We start from the raw sequence: 21,249 nt of genomic DNA on the forward strand, positions 1-21,249 counted from the left end.
ACCCTAAACTTATAAAATTTTCTACTTCTTTCATACAAAATCAAAGAAAAATGAATGCTATTTTGTACATTATTATCTATCTGCAATTTCATTACAGATTATCATTTGTGCTAAAATATATTTTAGATTTTTACCAAAATATAGCGTCATTGATATTATACAATTTTTGTGTAGAAAGTTTTTTAGTTAGGTATTCGTATTTGACCTGTGTAAAGAACTTGTATCTGATTGACCAGATCACAGATCAAAACTAAGTAATCACAATAACACTATGTTTAAACTCACTAGAACTAAATCTGTTTTTGTTTGCAACTAATTACAAAAAATACAAAATACACCACCTAAAATCAGATGTTTAGACTAAGAGTTTAGTTTAATAAATATATCAATAAGTTATGGCAAAATATTTATAACAAGAACTATTTACATAAAATAATTATTTTTCTGTTAATATGTATAAATAATGGCATGACTAGCAATAAAACAAAAGGTACACAAGTAAGCAATTTATACACAAATAATAGAACTGTACACATACTACTAAACAAATACAAATTCCGTCCGTGTAATCTAAATTATCCACGTGCAGTGCCGAATATTCGTACGTAAGGGATGAACGTTGTCCTCAACAAATCGTTGCTCATGTCACAACTGAACCACCATTTTTATTTACTATTATACTTTTTAGCTGTGTATGTGTCCAGTTTTACCCTATTCCAATCCTTGAATATAAATTGCAATGACACAACAATAAATGGAATGTAAAGATGTATGGTTCACTACATAAATATGCTGATTGTGAGTATATTTTAAATCTGCCTCAAATTAAACTCGATTTCCACCACTATATCATTGATTTAAGTTAGTTTATAGGTTCGGAAGCTCACGTGAAGGTTTGATTATAGATAATATTAATTTTGTACTGTTGGTGACAGATCTTCTAAATTCAGTGGAAAAGTCTAAATTGAGTCAAAATAAAAGTCCTATCAAATTATTCAATGGCTGAATGAATCTCGGCTAACTTTGCTACTCTGCTCTCCGATTCTGTTTGGTTTTCATTGTTCGTGGAATATTTTGGGGAAGCCTTACGCCAAGAAAGCAGCTACTACTTAACTTACTACTTATTATGTTAATTCGCTGATTTTACTGACTAGAACTGGTTGCTATTCTTTTTGGGGCATGTTTACCGTTTCTCACTAACATCCGGACTCGGTTTATCTAGAAAATTAATATCTCCTTTTTCTATGACAGACTAGTTTATTTATTATATAACAAAACTCCATATTTTTCAGACTTGTCTCGTTACAAAATAAATAATATTATGTATGTTATGACAACATTAATAAACTGAGTAAAGGAAAATAATGAATAAATTCATTTCAAATAAAAACTGATCAAATTAAAGAAATAATTAAGCCGGGCTGGCTGGCTGGTTAAAATCTTAATAAACCTAATAAAATAAATACAAATAATACGAACAAACGATATAATAAAAGAAAAAATAAATATATGTTAAATCGTCGAAAGAAAATTAATTAATTAATTAATTAATTCTTGTACGTTTTCTTTCGCTTAATTAATTTGTAAATTGGAATGTTAGAATAAAAAAGGCACTTCTAACACAACATATACCACCGCTAAGTCGAACATAAATTGGAATGATGTTGCCACTAGGTGGCTTAAAATCACAATAATAGTTTTTCCCAAACTTTGACTAGACGGAAAAACTTTCGAAATCTTCTATCACATGGCACAACATTATCCTACTGTCTTGGCGCATCTCCGCAAAATACCACATAAAATAATAATAATAATAAAAAAAAAATACAATCGACGACACTGGTTAAAAGCGGTCAAAAATGAAAAACATAAAAATAAACTTTGGTGATGTTACTCTCAAATCACAATAAAGTTTCTTCGTAGGTCAAATACCCAATCTACACTATAACTAATTGTTCTATTTGCGCCGTCACATTTTTTAGTGTCACAGCAGTAACAAATGACGGTCACGAAATGCATGTCACAATACGTCATCTTGGTCATCCATGTCGCCGTCCATATCACCGTCACCTTCCAAATCGTCGTCCATGCCCGGCGACATTTGTTGGTGGATGATTGCCGTCACCGCCGCCTTGGGGTCCTCATCTTTCCACTTGTCCATCGATCTTCTTCGCGCGTTCATGAAGAAGTTCCCAACCGTTGTCGGTTCCAAGCCCAGCTGTCGTGCTATGGTCACCTGCATCTCTTTCGATGGCCTTTTTGTTTCCTGCAACAACAACGCGTCCACTTTAAAGACTTTCTTGCGCCTTTCGCCCTCGGACTCACCTTAAAAATAGCCTGTAGTGTGCGACGTTGCAGGTCTGTAAACACTAATCGGGGCTTCTTCGGAGTAGGCAATTGGTCCGAATTGCTCGAAGGATCCTCTTTCCGTTTGCAACCTGTGAAGACATCAGTAGCAACGATCAGCATGCTTCTCTATCGTTCAAACGAGCGTTTTGATCGATGTACATACACGCATCTACATACAACTTATGAATTTGTTCCTCAGTTAACTTCTAACATCAATTTTTTTCATGTGTTGGAGGACCTCAGAATAATGTATGTTAAATATAGAAGGTCTTTGGTTAAATAATGCATTGGACAACGTTTATGAAAAGTTTAACAGAAAAGTTAAGAGAAAGAATTAATGTATTCTATGTATTGTATTTTCTTGATTTTTCTTTAAGTAAAGCGACTGCAAATTAAAACAAGGATTTATTCTTCATTTTCTAATTCAAACGGTTTCTTGGCTGGAGGTGATGAACATAAAAAAATTACTATTGAAAGTCACCAATTTATAAAATGAAAATCAGAGAACTAGTTGATATCATATATTAATACAACAATAACCTCAACCTTAAAATACATGTATTCTCACAAATAATTTATTTAATAATCAATATGATGAGAATTATTTATTATGTGCAGTACAGTCTTAGTATAAATAATATATGTAATATGTATAATAAATATGTTGTAATTCTTCTGCACTGCCAATTTAAAAGATTTCAACGAAACTGTTGTTTTAATTCGAAAGTTTAAGAACAATTAAAATCGCCCACCACCTACACAACTTGTAGGTCGTTGTTGTTTACTTGAGATTTTCATTTTTAAAAGTGACTAGGAAACCGGTAATATTTTTAGAACATTCTACAAAGCAAGCAGGTCCTGTGAAAAACTCATTCCATTTCGAAGCACTATTATCGTGTAATTTAAAAGCTACCGTGACAGTTTAACATTATTAAAAAAATTGCGTGATATTTTATAAAATGTCACATTTTACTTGTTGTGTCGTTTTGTCCAGGAATTTGACCTACAGAGTTAAAACAAATTAAATACCGAACGTTTCCTTTTTGTACAGCGTTAATTTTTAATTTAACTAAATACATACAAATATATATTGTTCCGCATAGCTGATAAAACTGTACCGCTTTTACGTTTTTCGTGGGGTGGTTGTAAACTGTATGGTTTCAAGCAGGTGACCTTTTGTGTTATACAGGTCCCCCTCCTGGCTGTGGGACATCTGCTCTAATCCGAACCAGTCGAACAATTTCAATTTGCCTCGTACTAAATGTGTGTTTTATTTTCGTTTGTTGTATAATACTGCATACCTACCTACCTACCATGATATTATTAATTTTAATACTGATTTATTTTTAATATCAAATTTATGGATACAAGCAAGTACTGGTAATGGATATTAATGGCAAATTTATTTACTACTATATTAATGAACACATTATAATAATAAATAACATGACAACAAATATGGAATGGAATACGGAATTATGTACAGTTGGCGCCAAATATTTTGTTTGTACAACATTTATAAAATAAATAAATGCACAATTTTTGTTTAAAGTAAATATTGATTTTCATACGTTACATAACGTAATAAAAATTTTAAAAAACAAGTATGTTTAATTAACAGCAGGCAACAGACAACAATTTATATTATCCTGTTTTTAACGAAATATAAATTAATTTTAGGACAATTTTTAATTTTGTTCTTTAATCAAATCATCAAATTAAATTTAAAAGTATCCTATGTAGTATGTTTAAAGCTACTATAAATAATATAAATATAATTTGTTTTTTAAAAATACAGTAAAATTATATTTTATTATTTTAATAGTTAATTAAGATACAAGTTGATTCAAATGTATTAGAAAAGAAGTAACAGTTAATTTGTCGACAAAAGTTGGACAACATTATACTGAAATGCTTATCCAAAAAGTCTATTTTTATTAAAACATATTTTATATTATATATTATAACGTAAACTACCCTTGTTTGAAAGTATTGATTAAAATATTCCAATGGACCTCTATTGTTAGGAATATTAATACAAATATATTTTGTATCAAATAAAATTCCAGTAAAACATATTTTATTATTTTAACTGCTAATTAAATTTTAATTAAGACCTTGATTTAAATGAATTATATTTATATCAATGTATTGGAAATGAAATGTCTGTTTATTTGGTGACAAAATTTGGATATTTTTATGAAATGCTTATCCAAAAATTTGGGTGTATTTATAAAGACATGACGTTTTCTTTTACAAGGTACCTTATGATTATACATTAAGTTTGAAATTATTGATTAAAACCTTCTAAATTCTAAAATAAAACATATTATTTTGACTGATAATTAAGTTCCAAGTTAAGACCTGGATTTCAATGTATAAAAAATGAAATGGTTATTGATTAAATGACAAAAGTTGGACAACATTTTTATGAAATATTTATCCAAAAATGTTTTTATTAAAATCATATAAGGGACTACGATTGTTTGGAACATAAATACAAATATAAGACGTTTTCTGTTATGTCATGAACCACCCTCATTAATATATATTAAGTTTAAAAGTGTGTCAGTTTTAAAAAGTATTGATTAAATAATTCTCTAATAGTCTACAATTTTCATGATTACAAATACAAGTTTAATATATATCCATGAAAATTTCAGTAAAAACATTATTTTAATAGCTAATTAAGTTAAAGTTAAGACTTTGATTTAAATGTAACAGTAATCAAATGACAAAAGATGGTGAACCTTTTTATGAAATACCACAATTGTTAATAATATAATAAAAAATATAAATATAATTTATATAGTTTAAAATTCATATAAAACATTTTTTATTATTTCAACTGTTAATTAAAACCTTGATCTAAATGTATTAGAAATGAAATGATTGTTGATTAGATGGCAAAAAATCTCACCAATTGTTCAGAATATTAATACAAATATAATTTGTATCGTTTAAAATCCATGTAAAAGCATTTCTATTATTAAACTATTAATTAAATTCCATGTTAAGACCTTGATTTTAATGTATTAGAAATAAAATTGGTGTTGACTAGATGAGTTGAATAACAGGAAGATTTCCTTTACATTGTAAACTACTCTCCTTAATACATGTATATTGTATATTAAGTTAGAAAGTATTAATACAAATATAATTTAAAATTACAATAAAAAATCTAGTTTTTTTATTAAAACAAGGCATTTACTTTACAACGTAATCTACCCTCGTTAATATATATATTAAATTTGAAAGTATTGATTAAAATCTTCTAATGGAACACAAATGTTAGGAATATTAACACAAATATATATATATATATATATATATATATATATATATATATATATATATATATAATTTATATCATTTAAAATCACACCAGAAACATATTTTAGTAGTTAAACTGTTAATTAAGTTAAGAGGTTAACTTAAATTTATTGGAAATGAAATGATGGTTAATTAGCAAACAAAAGTTGGACAACAATTTTATGAAATGCTTATCCAGGAAGTTTAATGACGTTTACAAGTAAAGTACTCTCATTAAAATATAAATTAAACTTGAAAGTGCTGCATAAAATCTTCTAAATGTCCAAAATTCTTATTAATATTAATACAAATATACAGAATGAAAAACGTTTGATCCGTCTGAATTTTGACAGAAACGTCATGCACGACACCCACTACGGGGTAAATTTTACTGTATCTAACGTGCATGTCTCTGTTAAGATTGAGAAGGATCAAACACTTTTCGATCTGTATATCATTTAAAATTCCAGTAAAACATTTTTTAATATTTTAACTAACTGTTAATTAAGTTTCAAGTTAAGACCTTGATTAAAAATGAAATGAATGTTGATTAGATGGCAAAACTCGGACAACATTATTATGAAACCCTTATCCGAAGTCTGGTGTTTTTATTAAAACAGGACGTTATCCTTCACAACGTAAACTACCCTCGTTAATATATATTAAGTTTGAAAGTATCGATTAAAACCCTCTAACGGAACACAATTGTTAGGAATTGGTGTCGAAAGATAATTTCTAATAAAAATTTACTACAGTCTAAACTGGTTGGTTTAAATTAAATTATACGAGGGCAGGCCAAAAAGTCATAAGATGGACAATTTATTGCAACAAACTTAGTGGCAGTTCCTTGTATAATATTTTTTTGGAGATGATTCAAAGCCGTTTTAAATAATCAAACACATACATATGTATATAAAAATGGTTATTAGAATAAAAATTTTCGACGTACCTAAATATGGCGAAGCCCCGTCACCTTAAAGAAAAAATCGATATGAATTAATGATATGCAAAACAATAAGTAATTCACAACGTTACATTACATTTTTAATAACAAAAACAATTGCCCATGAACGAATTTACCGCTTTTATATTTAACATTTGTTGATGAGGTTCGAACTATAAAACAACTAACATTTAATGAAATGTTCTGATGACAACTGGTAATTACGAATCAACCCCAACTGAATATAAACAATGTACGAGTATTGTACGAGTATATTGACATTGATGTACATACAATTTGAGGTTGGTGCAAATCTGATACACTGAAGGTGTTTTCTTTATGTATGGGATTGTGTGAGTTAAATATGGCAATGTTTTGTGTAATAAAAAGCAAAGTAAAATTTTTAACTCAATTTAACGACAAAATAATGTTGAAATTAATACTTACTGCCTCGTTGTGGAATCTGCGCAGCTGTAACAAAAAATTGTGAGTTAGTATTGTTGTCAAGACCATTTTATAATTAATATTTTATTCATTAATAAAAGCTTAATAAAAAATAAACGTGTCATGAACAAGATAATTTAGTTTTAACAAATTGACATGTTTGTTACATTGTTGTATTTTTTTTTTGCGCAACCTCATCATAAGTGCTCCATAACTGGAGCATAAAATACGTGGTCAGATAATTTAAAGACATAAATTTTCAATTTCTTAAATTATGTTATGTTTCGGGGTTACTCAATTTATTGTATATTTGACGGGAACCTATTTGTATTTAGAACTTGGCACATTTCCAAAAACTGGCCAATATTCATGTAAAACATTTCTTTTTTAATTTTTTGTCATTATTATTATTAATATTAATTGATTTAATATTAATTTAGTTTTTGAGTTTTGAACGAGACGCAAGTGGTAAATTTAGAATATTTAATTTAAATAAAAGGTTTTTCATATTTTTAAAATGTGTGTCGATCAATTTTTACAGTGATGAATTGCCCCTAAGTATATTATTTTTTCTCCTGTAATATTTCATACTATAGTTTTTTACCTTTTCAATGTTTTTGTTTAAACGAAACGTAAAATACACCGAAGTACAAAGATTATGTACCCAAATTTAAATAAAATTAAATGAAATTCAAACAGTAATAATTTTGAAGGTGTGACAAGTATTTAAGATACTCCACGATATTGGATTACAGTCGGGTAAGTTCTATTCGCCGGAGAGAATAAATAATTTCCAGTGAAGGGTAATCGATAAATCGACCACGTCCCCGAAACCTAAAATATTTCGGCCGGGAATTTTCCTTTTCATAGTCGTGGAGCATTTGCTATCTCAGTTTTACGTGGCTTATTAATTTTTTAATTAATCACGAATTATTTCGCCGGCGGGGGTGCTCTGAAAAATTCCACAAGGAACGCGACGTTTTCCAAAATTATTTCTTTTACTTATATGAAATATTTCATTAATTACAATATTATTTTTCATCGTTAAGACGAGGGTTAAAAAATATTTTATTAATTAATTAACTTTTCAATTTTAATTAATGTTTAATAATAATATTATTAAATTATTATTAAACTTAATTAAATTCACAATTTACCTACTATACAATCTAATATTTCTTAAATTATTAATTATTGAAATAGTGATGTGTAAATAAAAGTCTTAATTGTGTGAATATTTCGCTAATAATTTTTAGCTTCCACAGGAAAACTTTTTGTGTTGTCGAACCTCTATAGAATATAATATTTTAATTTTAAAATAACTGTAATATAAAATATGTCCACTGTTTATGTAAGTAATATTGTAATTAATAATTCATTTCTTCTTAATAAACTTTGTAGAATATTGAGTATTCGGTGTCTTAATTTTACATGGCTTAATAATATTTTAATTAATCCCGGAATATTTCGTCAGTCAGAGTTGTCTGAAAAACGGTACAAAAAGTGGGCCATAATCAAAAATTATTTTTTATTTTCGAATATTTAAAATATTTCATTAATTAATTAATGAATCCTACTATTCAGAATGTTTCAAAAATAAAGTCAAATATTTAAGGAGGTAATTACATGTTATAAACGTCTTATTAATTTCAAATATTAATATAAAATTAATTAATATGAATATTTATTAGTTTCTTCAATGTCAACAAGAATCATACATTACCAATTTTAATAATTATAATAATTATAATAATAATAATAATAATATTAATAATATTCAATTATTATTAACATTAATTAATTAGACAATTTATAGATCATTCAAGTTCATTTTGTAACTCTTAACTTTTTGAGATATTGATCTTAAGTGAAAGACTTATTTATGTCAATATTTTTATATAAATTATTTTTCCTTTCGAACACCCCATAAAGCTAACAGATATATATTAATTTCAAATATTAATGTAAAATTAATTAATATGGGGTATTATAATTTTATCCAGCTTGCAGCAATAATAAATACTAATTTTAATATTTGTTTAAAAATTGTCCCAATCATAAAATCAATTTAATTTATAATACTAATAATATTAAATATTTTTAAATTATTATTAAATACATTAATTAATTTGGTCCATCCAACTTTTTCTTGAAATTCTTATAGGGATGGAATAAATGGTCTTGAATAAAAGTTCTAATTATGTCAATATTTCACCAATTATTTTCAAATTCTTCAGGAAAACTTTTTGCCTTGTCAAAGTTTTGAGTAATTTACTTCTTTACAATATTGAATTTTAATTACTGTAACATTAATAATGTTTTTAAAATATGTCTTAAGTTATAGTTAATAATTAATTTTTCTTAAATAAGCTTAAAATAAATTAGTGAAATATTAAGATAATTAAGATAAATTAAAAATTCTAAATTGTGGACATTATCTTAAAAAATTAATAATTTCATAATTAAAATATAATATAACATTATACAATATATGTAAATATTCATCAACGTGTCAATAAAAAATGGACATTAACATAACTTGATTGTCCATTTATAATTAATATTATGTGGTATCTGTATTAACGTTAGTTGAGAAGGGAAAATATATAGCACCGATAATCAATTAATTACATTAATTACATATGGTAAATACTTTTAACCAAATTTACTTTTTGAAGTAATTATATATGTAAGTCATTTAATTGAATTTTGAGTCTGTTTCAGTTTTTTAACTAAAGCTCATTTTATTATTAAACATAAAATCGTTGACTGTTAAGTTAAATCTGTTTTGTATAATTGTTAAATTAATTTAATAATTATATATAAATACATTTATTGGAAAAATGTTAATAAACTACGTGATTTAATTAAACAAGTTTTAATGTAACGCTGTATTTAATAAATAAAATGTAATTCATTTTATTTACTTGAGATTAACAAGCCGAATTATTTATTATACTGTGTGTGGAGTGAGCATCAAATATATAAAACAAATTTAATTTTCATGTTTTGAGTCGACTGATTGACAGGAATGAGAGGGCACCATCTTTGATTAATCTACGGTTAGCATGCTTTTGGGATGCCACATCAACTAAAACAAAACCAAAAAACAAAAAAATCGTTCGGCTCTAACGGATGCGTTTCGGCATGCAAAAAAAAAATGAAATAAATATATTCGCGCTTTTAAACACATCGAAACAGACAGACAGAACAGACAGACAGATAGAACTCACAAGCACGGGGGTGAAGATGGTTTTCTTCGAGTGGAGTTGACTGCCCTCACGTTTACATTGCGCGTCTGGCAGTCTGCAATGAAACAAGAGAGAAGTCAACAATGTCAACAACAATGCACATTTCTAACCAGACTCAAAATTCACCATCATTTTAACGGTACTTGCGACTTTATTTATGTACGGGTTCTGTCTACGGTGCCACGGTACTCGCTTCCTTTTTTTATTGATCTCGTTCCGGATTTGTTCCTCTTCGAATTCTTTGATATTTATAATAAAGTGCGTTTCAGATTTTGGACCGGTTAAATACACTGGTCCAAGAAATTAACGCATCCCTTACTGTGTTTAAAATAAAAAATTCTATGAAAGTAAATAGCAAACTGTTTCTGTTCATTTTGGAACATCTTCATACCTTTCATGCATTTTAAACGGTGTATACGCTTTTTTACAAGAGGTTCTTGTTCAATATACCAATCCTGGTTAGAACTAAATTATCAATGTTATTTACAATTAATATCAAGAGTACCTAAACTCATTTCTTAGTGGAAGAAGCTTGGAGTTGACCAAAGATAATCGAAAAGTTTGGTGTATCTGATACGTCAATTTTCAGACATACTGCCACAACTGACAAGCAACAATTTTTTGAAGTTTCCAGTTTTAAGACAACGATTTGTAACCACCAGAATGTTACAATCACTGTTAGAAAACTTAGTTGTTGGAATAAGTACTGAAACAATTCAGCAACGTCTTAAGAAAGAAGTTCTCTTTACGGATGAGTCTATATTTTGCTTTTAAGCCACATGAGAGAGATGTCCAATGTAAATTAACGAATACCGTTTTATTTGGAGAAAATATTTTGGTATCAGCAGGTATTCATTTAGTTGGGTATAACATAATGCTGAGCGTTACATTTTGGACATTCTGGAAGAATATGTCGTGCCATATGTTTGACCATACATTGCAAAAGCTAAGTCTTTCGTGACCATTGTTTGAGTATCTATATTTGTCCGGGTTTGAAGGTCGATGTTGAGTGGAATTATTTGCTGACTTGACTAGCACGAGTGGCAAGCATTCTCTGAGGTCTGATCTGCTTCGTGTTTTCTGGAGAACTGACGTAGACAATTGATGTTTGAGAATCGTCGATATATGACATTAACTGGTCCCATTTATATTCAAGACCAATAAGATCCTCTAACTAAAGGAAATCCCACGGCAAAATTGATATAATATGAAGATTTTCTAGAGTGTTCAGTCGGTTACTGCAAGATACGAATTATATGAAGACAATTTACATTCTAAAAGACCAATAAAATGCTTTCCTATTACTAAACAGAAGAGGCAAAATTGAAAAGATTTGAAGATTCTTCTAGATTCTCGTCAAATGACTGGCAAATGAATGACGACTTAGACAACTGATATTTGAGAAATTTCGTGATATTGAAAATATTGGTGTCCAAATTTTACCAAATTTAAAGGCTTCTTCTTCTCTATTGAAATTATTTCTACGTTTATGCATATCAATTGCTTCCCTAACCATTCTAGTGTGATGTCCACTTGTCGAGACAACCATTAATGTTTCTTAGAAAAGCTTTTACTGTTTTGGGCCCACTAGGTGGTTCTTTCTTATTAGTATGAGGTGTCATTGTTCATGAGTGCCCCAGTACTTTATCCAAGTGAAGTGTGGTACATATCCTCTTGACTCGTTCGGTTAGTGTTTTGATGATCATTTGTTTTCAATTTTGATGATGATTGGATAGTTTTTGTTGACACCAATCGATGTGTGTAGGTTTCCAGTATACTCTACGACATAAGGGTTCACCAATCCGTGTTATTAGGACGTCCAAGAAAGGTATTTGGTTCTGCTTCTCCAATTCCACAGCCCGGACTTTAACCTAATCGAACATATCTCGGACATGACCGAGAGACGATTAAGGGAACGTCCCAAGAGTTTGAAAGTAGTGGACGACACTCTTGTCGAAATTCAAAACGAAATTCGAAAGCTGATTTTTACTACAGACGATGTAAGGCTGTAATATGGAATAGAGAAGAAAATACCCAATATAAAATAAAATTAATTAATGACTAAATAATTTGAGTTTTCAGAAAAAAATTAATAATAAACCAATTATGGTTGCTGTGGTGCTTTAATTTCTTGAAGCTGCGTAACGATTTAAGCTCCACTTCAAACTAACTAGTATGAAAACCAAACAAGTAACTGTAATTAACGTATTCAAAATGAAATGAACATATATTAGTACGATACTGATTAACCTTACTTGTTTTTACGAATGCTTGTGGCAAAATTTAATTAACCTATACATATTTACTATTGATTATTCGTTTTAAGCCCTAATAATTATTAATTACAATTTTCTGAATGGTTCTGAATAATTTCAACATTATTCGTTGTATGTAATTTGATTAAATTCCATTTAACAGGAGCAAATGAAAAGTTAATTAAAAAAAAATCATTGGTTATTATGTGCAGATTTGTGTGACATAATAAGCGCGATATAAAATATTTAAATAATAAATGGAAAAATAATTAAGCAGCGACGTAAGTTGGTTGTAAGCGAGGAGCGCGTTTGTGAAAAGTGGAACACGGACTGAAAAGGACGCTGAAGTAAAATCAATACGTTTACAAACATCGTCACTCCACTTTGTGCATTCGATACGAATCCACCGGCACCAACTACGGGAATATTAACCCCTAGGATATTTACAAACGTAAATCAATTTTTGGTTATCTGGTCCCATTGTTTTTGTTTTCAGTTACACGCTATGCAACCGGTTGAAAGGAAATTGCTCTCGATTTGCAGTTTCCTCATTTGGGAATTTCACTGGCGTCCTCGTTTATGATGAGGTGTAAAATTTGGGGGGAAACTTCAATGGTGCCAATTATTTTGTTTGTGTTTTAAAATTCTAACAAATTGTAGCAGATATTTCGTGTCGACTGATTTTAATATTAAAAAATGTGTATGTCCTTTGTTCTTGTCACTGTCTGTTCTAATGTGAAGTTATTATTTACATCCATGGACAATTAATGACGTACATCCATCATCCATCCTGGATGTGAGCTAATGGTATTAAATTATTAAGAGCGATGGTCTATTTCGATAAACCTCAGTAATTTGACGTTGGGCTGCAATATTGGGACAAATAGGTATTCAAATTTCAAAGTTAACATGTAATATTAATTATGAAAAAGTCAAAACTTCATCAAAACCAAATCACGTGATATCGATCTGGAATAGAATGAAGTCAAAGGACTGGAGAGCTTGTACAATCCATAAATATTAATCGGAGTCTTGCAAGTCGGCAATTGTTCTAAATAAATTGTTTATCAGTGAAATTATGCTGTGCAAGCTTTCCGTGTAGTTATTTGTATAAATGGAACAACGATTAATCATGTAAAGATTATTTGCTTTACGGGTAAAACTTTTCTGTTTCACCTGTATTGTCATTGTGATTTATCATGTAATAACATAATACATAATTATTTATCGATGAAACCATAAGCAACATACAGATAACGACGCAGTCTGTTGCCACGGCCGAAGACAAAAACACGAAATGAAAAATAAAGAAGCAGGAGGGCGATAAAATAGTAAACCGAAGTGTGTGTAAAGGGAATATTCGATGAGAAGTCACAGTAATCGCCATCGTCATCGTCATCGTCATCGTCATCGGCGATGGAAACGGCATCGGCATCGGCATCGGCATCGGCATCGGGATCATGCGAAGGTGAATCATCAGACATAATCGATTTTTCCCTACTTTCCACGGGCGCGAGGGGAAACGGGAGCGATGGTAGGGGGGATGGCTTTTGTCGCCACGATGGAACGAAGCCTTCATTTGGCTTCGCCGTGCTACGTAATGTTTTACCCTAAATACTCCCTGTGGCCGAACACATATTTTTTTTCCCCGTATTTAATTTACGATAACATGAACTCCGATAATACTGACTCACTTCAGGACATGCCAACAATAATTATCGTACTGTATTGTCGTTGACAGTTTGAATAAATATTTGGTTGGATAACGCTGATTATGAGGTTAAAGGAGAAAATTTACACGTCAGGGAGTTTTCCCCCGAAGAGTTTTGTTCTCAAGACAAGTTTGTATATTACAATAATTAATGTTAGAACCAGTTGTGAAGTGGATGTAAGTTAGCCTTACAATTAGATCAAGTTTATAATGTCGGTAAAGATAGTTTAATTTCCAAGAACAAAGTGTGCGGTATATGGAATATAGTTAAGTTGGTGCATTCAGTCTAGCCGCCGCTACACGTTGTGTAGCCAGGAGTTTCAAACTCCAGGACTTCGGAGCTCCGACCTAATCGATATTTTCCATGCGTTTTCCGTTCCTCGTAACAAATGTGCCATCGACCCAAACAGATGATGAGAGGTCTAGAGACTACGTTCGTTTTAACACCGTCCAAATTCCTCCGTCAATATTTCTTTCTTTTAACTACTTTGACTTTGAGTCTTGTTTGACGGGGTTAGCCGTTAATTGTTACGTTGTTCTGACATTAAATAAACCTTTACCTGATGCGTAGTTATACAAAACATTTTCTACCTTATTTAAATAGTTCCAAATGTACAAAAAATGTTATAATTTATCTATAGAGAATTTATGGTACAATCGACATTTTTATGTCATTTGGCACGAAACATGTATACAAATATGATAATATATAAGAAAGAAATTCGAGTCAATTTATATAAAATATGGGACTAAAACATAAAATAGAATTTATTGTTGTTGTATTCTTATATGTATATAGAGGGTGTTACAAAAGTGAGGTAGAATATTTAAGAGGGTGATTCTTGAGTTCATTTTAAGAAAATATCATACGAAAACATGTAGAAAGAGTCTTAAATTTTGAAATACAGAGGAGTAGTTTTCAAAATATAATATCTATGATACCACTATAGATATTTTGATGAAATTTGGTGCAGAGCTCGTCTGCATCAAGAGGCATTTTCTGATGTACAACAATTTTTTGTACGTTCGTACAGGATTTGAATTAATTATTTTTATAAAAAATATAAAATTATTTTTATAATGCTTATTCACTTCTGAGCAAATTTGATCTCTTGACATTTTTCCACCAACTTACAGATTTCGTGTAAAAAAATAACAAATATTTATCTACATGGTCATATGACTATAACGTAGAAATTGATATAAAGATACTTTTTGAAGTGTGAAAGAAAAAAGCATCAGAAAATCATTTTTGATTCGTAGTAACTGTGTACTAAATTAAATTAAATTTTAGTTTTAAAAATAAGATAAAAGATTTGCAGGACCGAGTTCTTTGGTGAAGAAAAAAAATTTCTTAGATATGTGGATTTTCTTTAGGATTTCCCGGGGTGTTAAAATGTGGAGGAAAAAACGAGTTTTTAATAATAATAATACACATGCCACAATTGTATGATGTATAGGAGCTGTGAATAAAATTTCATTAAAATATCTACAGTGGTACCATTAATATTATAAAAAAGATATATTTTTTTTAAATTTTACCACCCTGTATCTCAAAATTTGAGACATTTAGAACAAACTTTTATATGAACTTTTATTCTTAACATGAATCCCAATATACCTCTTTAAATATTTTTCTTTTGAAATATCCTGTCTATACTACTTATTACATTATATACTCCTATGATTATATATATAATGTAATAAGTAGCATAGTAACGCAGCATTCCCCTTATCGACTGATGTGCCAAAATATAACCATATTATTATAACATTATATATATTTTAATTAATTAATGATACTTTATACTCAAATGGATTTGACATACATTGTAAAAATACATTGAAAATATGTGTATATGTATAAATTATATTCAATTGGTAATAAGCACTAATATCCAAATAGGCACATTTAAGCTTTCTATTAAACTTATTTTAATAAATCCATCCTTAAATTTGATATAATTACAATGTGATGTGATATTCATGAAAACAATATAAATACTGATATAAATTTTTACGGATCAATAAAATCGTAAATTCCTTAATAAAACAAGTAATAAACCAAAGTAGATGCAATTCTAAGACGTATTCTTGTTCGAGGTTTAAAAAGTTTTACGAGTTATATTTTGTGAAGCTACTGAACAATGTCAACATTAAAGTTTCCATTGTCTAGCAGTTTTAAATGTACGAACTGAACAATAATGTTGTCGAAAAACATTTGCAACAACTTTAACGACATTGTAGAAGATAAACCGATAAACTCCTGGACGAATTGGACGCATCATAAAAATGCGTTTTGTGCAACAGAAGTGTGATTAACAGTGCCATTTGTCGGAAGCGCCCGAGAAACGTGATTAAACAGATTTGGCGTGACGTTCACGTTCAGCGCGAAGAAGGTTCATCCCCCCACTGTCTGTGTTGGCTGTTACCCCTAATCTTTCGGCATACGCAAGGCCCAAACATTTTGGTTTGTTCACGAAGTTGTTTAATCGGGACCAAATTCAAACTTTATCTTCAATTAAAACTTGGGAATAATCATTTTGAATTAAAAGGGGGGGTCGTATTTTAACACATTCCTTTCATAAGGAATTACGGAAACTTCGGAACACCGAGGATTATCCAAATTCCTTCGGAGATTTAAATAAAAGGCACGCAACTCAGAAAACAAACAAATTTTGTTTAAAAATTACACATAAAGTTGTTCATGGAAGGAATGTGGCCGAAGAAACTAAATTTACCAAGAGGGTCCGGTAACTCATTCGAAAATTGCTATTGTCTGTTCACCCCACGGTGGGTATAGTCGTATGGTGCCATTAACAAAATGACCTTTACCAAAAAGAAGGGTCGTCAACCCCGAATTTTACAGAGGTGTGCTTAGCATAGGGGTTGGAATATTTTATAGTCCCACTACTTATGTATTACATTTGATACGCATTTCCTCGGGCCAAAATAACTGATTCCGGAAGGAAATTCTCCATTTCGATTTGTATCTGTTTCAGTGCCTTGAAAAAATATCGAATTTTATTAAAGAAGCCAATAAGTTGTTTGTTTTAAAGCAAGCATATATATAATTGATCATTTCTGTTTTATGTAACCCTCCTCTTTTGTAAGGCTTCCCATAGTCAATTGTCAGCTTTGTTCTTTTCGTTTCCTTTCAATTTTTAGTTTAGTTAATCATCCTTGGATCTATGTAAACAATACAGTACGGTTTATTGTATTTTGAAACAATAACTTATGGAAATTGGGTGAAAATAAGGAGAATTGTCGACTTGATTATCTATTGTAGAACTAAGTTAAGTTTGAATGCTAAACAAAATGACGTAAAATGACCGTTGGTTTTGGTTCTAGCAAAAGAGTTGTTTGTTGTGGGGAACGTCGAGGGTATGTATGTGGTGGTATGAACGTACCTGCAAGTCGGAGGGCAGACATCCTTTGAAATTCGGGTTCCTGTAGCCATTTCCACATTCGCCTAAACGTTTCCCGTCCAGACTTAAGTTTGGACCACGGCTTGGGGTTCCGCAGAAGGTCGGAGAGAGTGCCCTGTGATCGGCAAAGTACCCTCTGGGCGAAAATCGCCTGTGGAATACTGTATCTTTTCAGTTCTGCGCTGATCCTTTGGGCTAACTCTTTGGTGTTGATCTCTTCTACGTCCGCAGCGATCGCCGGCACCGTCAGCGAACCCGGACTGGCGTTCTTGCTGGAGATCTGCTGTTGCTGCTGATGCTGTTGGGGATGTTGCGAGACGGGCGGAGCTTGTTGCAACGTGACGACGGGAGGTGACGGCGAACAGTCCCTCTGGGTCTGTGCGATTTGCACCAGGGCAGGCGGATGGTTCTGGAGACCGAGACCGTTTAAGGTGGTACTGTTGAAGGTGGTGACTAAGGTACCGTCTGGGGAGTTGAGTGAGGCAGAGGGAGGGCTTAACTGTGGACTGTGCAAACTTCGGGCCACCATGTCCCTTTGGGTGCCGTAAGGTGAATCGTAACTCGGAGGGGACATACTTTTTTGAGGTGAGGGCAGTCCGTTTTGGCTGTACGCACTTTGGGGGCTTATCGGACTGGGTTGCTGTTGCATGCCCATTCCCGGCGAGGAATAGTTGTGCGGCGGAGTCATGCCCATGTTTGTCATCGTGTAGGACGTATTCGAATTGACACCCAATCCCAATCCAATACCGAGAGTATTGTTTTGCATGACCGTGAAGGAGCCGGTCACGTTGCTTGCGTGTCCGTAGGCGAACTTATCGGACATGGTGGAGATTGGCGGAAGAGGCTGTAGCGGTGTGAGTGTGGCATAGGATGAGCTGGGGCTGTAGCCCGGAGGAGACATCCTCCCGTTCACGGAGGTTAAGGTTTGATAAGTGGGTTCCGGATTCATGGTTCGAAAGTCGGCGGCGTCAATCATGTTAGCGACGCTGACGGAGGTAGGTGAGAGCTTTCCGGGACTGAGAAGCTCGGAGTCCCTGGAGTCTTCTTGCGGCTGTACAATGACAGAGAGTTGTCCATCAGCATCCTCCTGCTTAACCAAACGACGCTCGACGACGGCACGCGGCACGAGTCTCATACGGACGACTTGCGTCTCCATGCCACCGGCTGTCACCGCATGCGCGTTGTTGTTTGGAGAATCGACCGCTTGTTCCCCAAGTGCTTGCTGTTCGATCATCTTACCAATATTATCCATCATGACGGACTCTGCGGAGAGCCAGTCACTGGTAGGACGCGTCGCGACGTCGCTCACCATCGGCCAATCTCACCTCCACCACCAGGACCTTCATCACAACGTCCCAGACGGTTCAGAACACTGTCGCACTCGAACAAATTAAAATCCTGATCCGCACACGACGACGACGAACAATTCACGTCCTATGACGGACCCATGGCCGAAGGAAAATCGGATGGAGTCGGTCGAACTTCACCGGCACACACGGCACTAGTGGAAAACATGCTTGATGATGACATCGGATCGCATGCTCACTTCGATTGTTAACCCCGCGCCCGTGCCCGTGCCCGTGCCCGTGCCGACTTATGTTATTGGACCCGATTTCGATTTGTAACCGTGGTGAAATTGTTACTAGCAGCCGGTCGATAGTGAATTGAATAGGGGAATGGGCGACGCCAGGTGGTTCTGCGCGATCGCCGCTTTCCTCGTGCTGCGCGCCGTTTCCTCTCTTACGCCGTTTCCCCTGTTACGCGATCCTGAACTCTATCTTCTCTCCCCTACGCTCCCCTACGCTCCCCTACGCTCCGCTCTCTCTCTCTCTCTCTCTCTCTCTCTCTCTCTCTCTCTGCCCACTCTCTCCCCCTACCCCCGCTTCACCCTCTGCGTCCTGCCCGCACTCTCCACACTGTCCCTCTCGCACTGCACCCGAAAACACCGAACACCCCGAACACGTTTCGCCACCCGGTGCACTTTGTGCCGCGCTCGCCCTTGCTCCTTCCTTTTTGGCGGACGCACGTGATCCTTAAGCTGTGCCGTCGCGTCGCTCCGTCCTGACGCGGCTCCTGGCTTTGACTGCTCCGGAGTCCGGAGCCGCGTCGTTCTCCGTGTCTCTTCTGTTCATCCCCGCCATTCGTCGGGCGAACGGGCGAACGGGCGAACGGGCGAACCGGCGAACAGGCACACCATGCTTTGCTTCCTTCCTTCCCTTTACATGTTACACACTCCATGCTCACATTACATCTTACACCCGTACATGATATACCTATGTACATGTACATAGGTACATATGTATTTTCCGATCCCGTTTCCGTTATTACATATTATTATTATTATTATCTTAATGTGACTTCTTTTCCTTCTTTTCAAACTTTCCGTTGCTTGATAACTTTTTTGGGACTTCCGTATCTCTAACTTAACTATATCAATTAGATCGTCAATGTTTTTGTCCTACTTTTTGATTGTGTTGCTTGATGGTTTATATATAATGTACAAATATTTCATTTTTACGATTATTGGTGTTGTGATAAAAGGTACTACCTCTACAATTTTTCTGATTTTGGAGTGGCAATATAAATATGATCGCAGTTTATCTGAATATTCATTTTCCAGAATATTACCTATTTACCCTTATCTGATAAAAAAACATGTTGATAAATACCAGTTTTTGAATTTTAAAAATTGTGAATTTTTACCGATAACCAATAAGCGATTAATGGTATTTGTATTTATAAAAAAATAATAATAATCAGCTTCCGAAACTCAACTTTTTTAATGTTGATGTCCCCTTAGAATAAACTAAAAATTTAATCGAAAATTTTTCATTAATTATACTGAATTAGTAAATTAGATTGTTAATAATATTCTTATCCTCCTAACGTCCTGAGTATTAATTTTTCAAAATTAATTCTGATTTGGACCCGATCTGATACAGAAAAATCTGCTAATACTCAACAGTTTGCAAATTCAAGAATAGCTTTTGCTTTTTGAACACATTTTTCATTAATTATACTAAATTTGTAAATCAGATTGTAAATACATGCATGTTTTTTAATTTAAAAATATATATTATACTATAAATAATATCTAAATTTATCTGATTATTATATAATAATTAAATAAATAAGTTTTAATTTAACTTAATAATAATAAAAAAGGAATAAATAAAAAGAAGAAAAATTTAAAAAAAACCGTAATTAAAATATTTCAATTATTAATTATATAATATACAAATGAAATTAGCAAAATGTTACACAAATTAACATTTTCGATGCTGTTTTTCGCCTTTAAATATTTATAGGGTTTTCTAGGGTTTCTGTCTAAAACTTAGTAATGGCATATTTTTTATAAATTGATGTATATATATTTTATAAATTGATGATATTAATATGTTATAGTCGAAGTTTATCTGAATATTCATTTTCGAGAGTATTATTACCCATTTGATCTTATCTGATAAAAAAAATTTCAAATTCGGAAATAGTCTGTTTCAATATAATGTTTGTTGTTTGGGCTCTTTATTGGGAATTTAACAAACTGTATATAATT

General features: G+C 32.2%; 1 protein-coding gene across 2 annotated transcripts; it reads right to left on the reverse strand.

Annotated features, from left to right (window-relative positions):
* Window positions 1-1,501: 1,501 nt before the first annotated feature.
* On the reverse strand, window positions 1,502-19,317 carry LOC126266447 (hepatocyte nuclear factor 6). Of its 2 annotated transcripts, XM_049970425.1 has the most exons (5): window positions 17,676-19,317; window positions 7,052-7,075; window positions 6,611-6,634; window positions 2,326-2,438; window positions 1,502-2,266 (listed from the first exon to the last, which is right to left on the reverse strand). In XM_049970425.1, exons 1-5 carry the CDS (start codon window positions 19,003-19,005, stop codon window positions 2,021-2,023), a joined length of 1,737 nt encoding a protein of 578 aa, XP_049826382.1. In that variant the 5' UTR covers window positions 19,006-19,317; the 3' UTR covers window positions 1,502-2,020. The 2 variants fall into 2 exon arrangements, with proteins under 2 accessions (XP_049826382.1, XP_049826383.1); XM_049970426.1 differs by lacking the exon at window positions 6,611-6,634.
* Window positions 19,318-21,249: the final 1,932 nt, after the last annotated feature.

Source organism: Aethina tumida, chromosome 1 (genome assembly GCF_024364675.1).
Source record: "Aethina tumida isolate Nest 87 chromosome 1, icAetTumi1.1, whole genome shotgun sequence".
In the NCBI taxonomy this organism is placed as follows: domain Eukaryota; kingdom Metazoa; phylum Arthropoda; class Insecta; order Coleoptera; family Nitidulidae; genus Aethina; species Aethina tumida.

Coding starts and splice junctions, on each gene's coding strand:
- LOC126266447 (XM_049970425.1), bottom strand. CDS start 19,005: ATGGTGAGCGACGTCGCGACGCGTCCTACCAGTGACTGGCTCTCCGCA. Junction 7,076..17,675: donor GTCTGCCCTCCGACTTGCAG/GTACGTTCATAC, acceptor TTTTTGTTACAG/CTGCGCAGATTCCACAACGA. Junction 2,267..2,325: donor CACTACAGGCTATTTTTAAG/GTGAGTCCGAGG, acceptor TTGTTGTTGCAG/GAAACAAAAAGGCCATCGAA.